The 6,296-nt window shown below is 42.0% G+C and overlaps 1 protein-coding gene across 1 annotated transcript; it reads left to right on the top strand.

Annotated features, from left to right (window-relative positions):
* Positions 1–202: 202 nt before the first annotated feature.
* Positions 203–5,562, top strand: LOC310867477 (P2X purinoceptor 7-like; the record flags this gene model as incomplete). Its single annotated transcript, XM_083777592.1, has 6 exons — positions 203–495; positions 1,885–1,954; positions 2,657–2,763; positions 3,679–3,738; positions 3,923–4,117; positions 5,553–5,562. 6 exons carry the CDS (start codon positions 203–205, stop codon positions 5,560–5,562), a joined length of 735 nt encoding a protein of 244 aa, XP_083633718.1.
* Between the last annotated feature and the right edge of the window lie 734 nt (positions 5,563–6,296).

The raw sequence follows: 6,296 nt of genomic DNA, 5'->3' as shown, positions 1-6,296 counted from the left end.
ACACACACACACACACACACACACACACACACACACACACACGTGTACACACACACACACACACACACACACACACACACACACACACACACACACACACACGCAGCTCCGCCTCCAGCGACCAATCGGCAATCGCACTCTTGGCCCAGCTCCACCCTCAGGCTGAGACCCGAGAAAGCAGGAAATTCAAAATAAAATCAAAATGAATCCGGACGAAATCTTGGAGAGTTTTGTCGAGGAGTTTTCACCTCCTCCATCACCCCCGCCGGCAGAAAACAGCGATGAATACGAGGAAGAGGAAGGGTCAGACGAGCAGGAGGTAGAGGAGGAAGAAGAACAAGAACATGAATTTCATGACGTCCGCGGAGTCAGGCCATACATGTTCGAGCCTCTGCTACCTCCTGCTAACGAGTCCGACGGTGAGGAGGGACGTGCAGACGGTGCAGCAGCAGCAGAACCTCCACACCCACGAGAGCATCTCGATGTGTCTATCTGGTAACGTTCCTTTATAATCAATTATTTATTGCCTATGCATGATGAGTTTGTATGTTAGTGCGATAACCCATGTGTGTTATTGTATGGTATAACCAGAGAAGTGCCAAACGGCAGAACTTTGTGAAAGTGTATTGCAATGGGATATCAGCTTACACTGTGACATGTATGATGATTCTTACTTTCTGACCTGATCAGGCACGTGCAGAGAGGGGGCTTGTGTGGGGGGAAATAAGAGCTTGTGTGGGGGGCCAATAAGAGCTTATGTGGGGGTCAATAAGGGCTTGTGTGTGTGTGTGTGGGGGGGGGGGGGGGGGGGCAATAAGGACTTGTGTGGGGGGCCAATAAGGGCTTGTGTGGGGGGCCAATAAGTGCCATTGGCCCTTCAAAATGAACATTTGACAAGTAATGATAATTCCACTATCATAATTGTCTCCACCAGGCCGAAGGCATGGGGGGAGAGTATGTTTTGCACTCCGTCTGTCCGTCCGTGTGTGTGTCCGTCCGTCCGTGTGTCCGTGAGCAGCTAATCTCGGCCACCGTTAACCCGGTCGATGCCAAATTTTGCACACACACTCCCTGGATGCCAACGATGAACCTCTGCCCCAAATTTTCCAGAACGGCCTGTTATAGCGCCACCAGGAGGCCGCTTTGTGCATAACAAGTTTTTGCACAGTACACCTACAGATTTTGTCCAAACATCGTGCAAATTGGTACACAGTCTCTCTAGAGCCATTCAACGAAACGGCTCTTTCAGATTTCTCAGACTCCATCCTGATTGGTTAAGATTGGCTTCCAAAGTTCACAGGAGTGCTCAGTTTCAAACAAAATGCTGCAAATCATGAACACATCGCGTGATTTCCGTGAAATTGTGCACGCACATTCCCACTAGGCCGAGGAAGAAATGCCACATGAACAATTTCAACTCAGCCTCAAGGTGGTGCTATAACTGGCCAAAAAGTGTTTTTACCTCTAATTTACTTTTGTTGCCCTTTTATCCAACCACCAGATGAAGGCAAGCTGCAATGTCCTACATTCCTATCCTGGTGGAGACCTGTGCCCAGAATGGCACTTTTTCTAGTTATTTATACTTTTAATGTGCTGGATGTCAGTCAGTTTTAGTTTCAGACTAATGAGAAATTATTGCTTATTTTACTGTCCAATGACATGAAATGGCACAAGGGACGGACCACACAAAAAGACCACCCCCAAAAATCGACGTGCGCCCACACATGTGCCCTTTTTTGGGGTTTGATCCCCTGCCCCCTCAGTGCTCTCTGCACGGCTCTGGACCTGATTGTTATACTCTTTAGTCGTGAAGTTATTTGCACTTTTCGTTTACACAAATCAGTGCAAGCCCTCACATTATTGTTTATGTGCTTATCAATTCAGGTGTACCTGTGGTCACTGCCAGAACATGGATGCTGCAATAGACAGGGTCTGCTGTAAAGACTATGACAGGGTTAGTACTGTTACATCAAGATGACACATACATACATATACATATACATATACATATCCTTCTATCCTAATGGAAAGAGGGTACACAAGCAAATGGCCGTTACAGCACAGAGGAGTACAGTACAGTACAGAGGAGTGCAGTACAGAGGACTACAGCACAGTAGAGTACAGAGTGCAGTACAGTACAGTGGAGTACAGTACAGGGGATTACAGTGGAGTACAGTAGACTAGAGTACAGTACGTTGGAGTACAGTACAGTGGAGTACAATACAGTACAGTACAGTACAGTGTAATACAGTACAGCGGAGTACAGTACAGTACAGTGGAGTTGCCATCATGGGTTGCCATGTTTGCTTTTCCATGTAAAAAAAACAACCAAAAAAACAGTATTGAGTATCGCCCTCCTGCTATTGCCTTCTTCCCATTTGCGACACATGGTGCTAGGATGAGGAAATTCTACAATTCATTATTTAGACATGTCTCTCTAACAAACCCACATACATACATACATACATACATACATACAATTAGGGAGTCTTACTCAAGGACACTTAGACACTAACTCTGGGGGAGCCCGGGTTCGAACTTGCAACCTTGCGGTTACCATCCGGTCACTCTACCCCTGAGCCACTGCCACCCCTTACAGAACAATGTAAATGGAATATGTGTGTGTGCATATTGTTTATTTTGCTCTGTTCTGCAGGTTATGGACAAATGCGCTGAAGCAGAGCCCGTGCCTGAGTGCATCACACTGCACCCTGGCTTTGCTACGTGTTGTTGTTGTTGTTGGGTACAACAGATGACTTATAGGTACGGTGGAGTCACATGGTACATCTGTGGAACAGAATACTGGGGTTGAACTGTAGTGGAACTCTAATTACCCAGGGGGCAAACCACTTTTTTTTTTAGGAAACCTGCATTTGCCATAACATACAAAGTTGTCCACCAGAAATAATATCTATGACCCAGTAGGATCACAACCTATATGGTCAACCTGGTCACTTTTTGGGCAAAAGTCCAATATGGACGCCACACTATTAGTTATAATGGGGGGTGAATAGGGCAAAATTTTAAACGGAGGGATATTTCCACGAAACTTCACAGGTTGATCAATGATATGAATACAAACATTTTTTGTATTGAAATGTTCCATGAAATCCAATATGGCCGCCACAATATTAGCACCCAGAAAATAGGTTTAGCTCTAACTTCTGAACCAGATGAGCTAGAAACGCAAACTTGGTGTATATTTCATGGTTTCTGACCATGTGAGACTCAATGGAATACCTATTTTTATTATTGGGTGTGTCTGGACCCTTATTGTGCATATTTAGAGGATGGTGGCTACCCAAAATAGTGCTTTACGCTGATTTCTACCATGATTGTTGACTGTTTTTGGCAAACACAAGCAATATTAATCCAATGCATTTTGTTTTTTATTGTCCATTCTACAACTCTATTAGGGAGATACTTTTTAATAAGATAGATCCAAATCATGAATCATGAAAAGTTGGAGAACTGAAATGCCCATTTCAAAAGTACACCTTTTACTGTAGTATTTTCCAAATACTGTACAAATATGTATTCATGTAAAATGCATTTCGGAATATGAACAGGAAGGACTGTAATGTCAGTTGTTTTCAATGTACCTTCATATAATCCCATATGGGATGGGCCAAAGTGGCATGACACGAAAATAAACATTTCATTCATTCATTCATACAGTGTTATGCATCAACGGTTTGGCGAGGGGTTCCAAGGTGAAGAGGAGTTCTCAGAGGATGAGTGAGTATACTATAAATGAATAATTGTATTTCTGTAGCCATTGTCGTCAATTTCCTCTTGGCATCAGAGCTTGTCAAACCATTTCACTTTTATGATGTAATCAAAATGCAATGTCCTTTCCTTTCCATGTGCAAGAGTATTTGTAGTAATTAATTTTCACATTCATGTCATTGATTATTTTTAGGCGTTACCGGTACACAGCATACCGCTCATTTGTGAGGTGGTGTTGGGGGTACCTAGGACAAGGGAACCGTAGGGTCGTCCCATCCTGTGCCGTCACCCAAATTCGGGCTGCTTATCCTTCGCCTTCCGGGCAATACACAGGATTCAGGCTGCCTCCACTCCACACACACCACCACAACAGACATCCTCCCCACAGGCACACACGTTTGTTGTCACTGCTGTTTTTTTTGCCCATTTTCTTTTACTTGTATGCTTTACTTAAATAAAGCTTGTTCAAGTGTAACACATTACATGTTCCTGGTTGGGTTTTTAATCTAAAATGCAAGAGGTATTGAAGTAAAAATAGTAGTAGTCAATACAATAGTCAGTGTTGCAGCAGCCCGAATTGTAACGGACATACATTTATTGGCATGAGAAAACATACCTTTTCTTTGCCAAAGCAAGTGTCACAAATATAATTAAACAGTTGAAAATGGGGAAGTATATACAGTTGGACAGGGTAGAGCATTGAATAAATATAAATAATAAATAAATGTCACATTGCATCATTATATACATGTTATGTACATGGGAAAAAAAGCTAACATTGGCTTTCAAAGTTTGCAGGACTAAAAAAATAATGTGCATCCGTTTTAAAGGTTTTAGAGATATGTACCATTATGTATTTTCCATACTTCTTGTTCCCTAACAAACAAATGACTTCACCATCACCACTCAGCCCTTGCTGCACCCTTACCCAGAGCAATGTCGCCTCTGAGGCATACCGCTGCATACAGAGAAGCACAGTGAATGTAATGACTGGGTACTGTAGCTGTTTAGTCACAAACAAAGAGTCCCCTACTGTTTTAACCTAACCTAGGAAAGAGGTTTGGGGACAGGTCTCCACCGGGGCAGGTCCTGGACATGCTTATCGTGAAATAATCACTCAGACACTATCGTTAACTTTAACCAGCTGAGTTCTGAAATACTCAAGGCTGTAACACCTGCCCCCTCAGACAGAATTACCATCACTGAAGAGGATGTAAGGAAAGTGTTTCAGTGTACTAACACAAGGAAAGCTAATGGGCCAGATTAGGCCTCAAACACTTTGCATCTGAGCTGGCTCCAGTGTGGCAACCAATATTCCAAACCTCTGTAGACACACACACACAATTCCCCTGTCTTGGAAAACCTCACACATAAAACCACTACCCAAAATCCAATGTCCAAAAGAACATAAGGATTATAGACCCATAGCTCTCACTTCAGTGATTATGAAATCACTTGAAAGAATACTGTTACAACATCTTGTCAGTATAACCAATGACAAATTCGACCCCTGTCAGTTTGCCTACAAAAAGGGTTGCAGTACAGAGGATGCGGTTGTGACACTGGTCCACTTAATTACAAAACCCCTAGATAAGTCATCGTCATCATCAGAATCATGCGAGAGTGCTATTCTTAGACTTTTCTTCAGCTTTCAACACAATACTGATATACAAAGTCTGATATACTAGTGTCAAAAATGGTACAGTTGGAACTGAATCCATACTTAATTCACTGGTATGCTTCTTTTCTTACTAACAGAGTACAGAGGGTGAAAGTGAACACAACCCTCTCATCAGCAACCAACTAATGTTGGTGCTCCCCAGGGTTGTGTGAGCTCAGCTGTACTTTTCACCCTTTATACTGACAGCTGTCATATTGAGGAATGCCTGTCTGAATGTCGCACTGACACACCAGACCAATACATTCTAAAATCAAACCCCCCCAAAAAAGTAAAATCCCCCCAAACCCCCAAAATGCATAGAAAACTATGCTATCATCATATCAGTTCATCTCCATCTATCTACACTACCCTCTGCATTAACCCGGGCTTGGGACCGGCACAAATAGGACACTGGCTTGTGCCCTGTTGAGGCTGCATTTATCTTTTTTTTTTTTTTTTTTTTTTAATCTATCTAATCTATTCTAACTAATCTATCTAATCTATTCTATCTAATCTATTCTATCTAATCTATTCTAACTAATCTATCTAATCTATTCTATCTAATCTATTCTATCTATCTTACTTTTTATGTATTTTTTGTCTTTTGTTTTATATCTTTTTTATAGTTTTTATTTATTTAATCTATCTAATCTATTCTGTAAGATACAGTTTTGATTTCTCTCATAGATAGTTCCAGTGATCCTGGACTGCACCAACACAGAGTAAATAAGGTGGTTGAATGGAGTGATAACAACGCTCTCATCATTAACACAAAAAAGACAAGAGATTGTTTTTGGTACACCACCATGGTGAACCGATCAACCAGGTATGTTCGTACAAATACCTAGGAGTAGTAATAGACCATCTGTTGTCATGGAAAGATCAGATTGATTCAGTGTGTAAGAAA

The sequence above is a fragment of the Protomyctophum parallelum genome, assembly GCF_964188405.1.
Source record: "Protomyctophum parallelum genome assembly, chromosome: 12".
Lineage (NCBI taxonomy): Eukaryota > Metazoa > Chordata > Actinopteri > Myctophiformes > Myctophidae > Protomyctophum > Protomyctophum parallelum.
The sequence above is the reverse complement of the archived record's forward strand: the minus strand, read 5'-3'. Positions and strand labels throughout refer to the sequence as shown.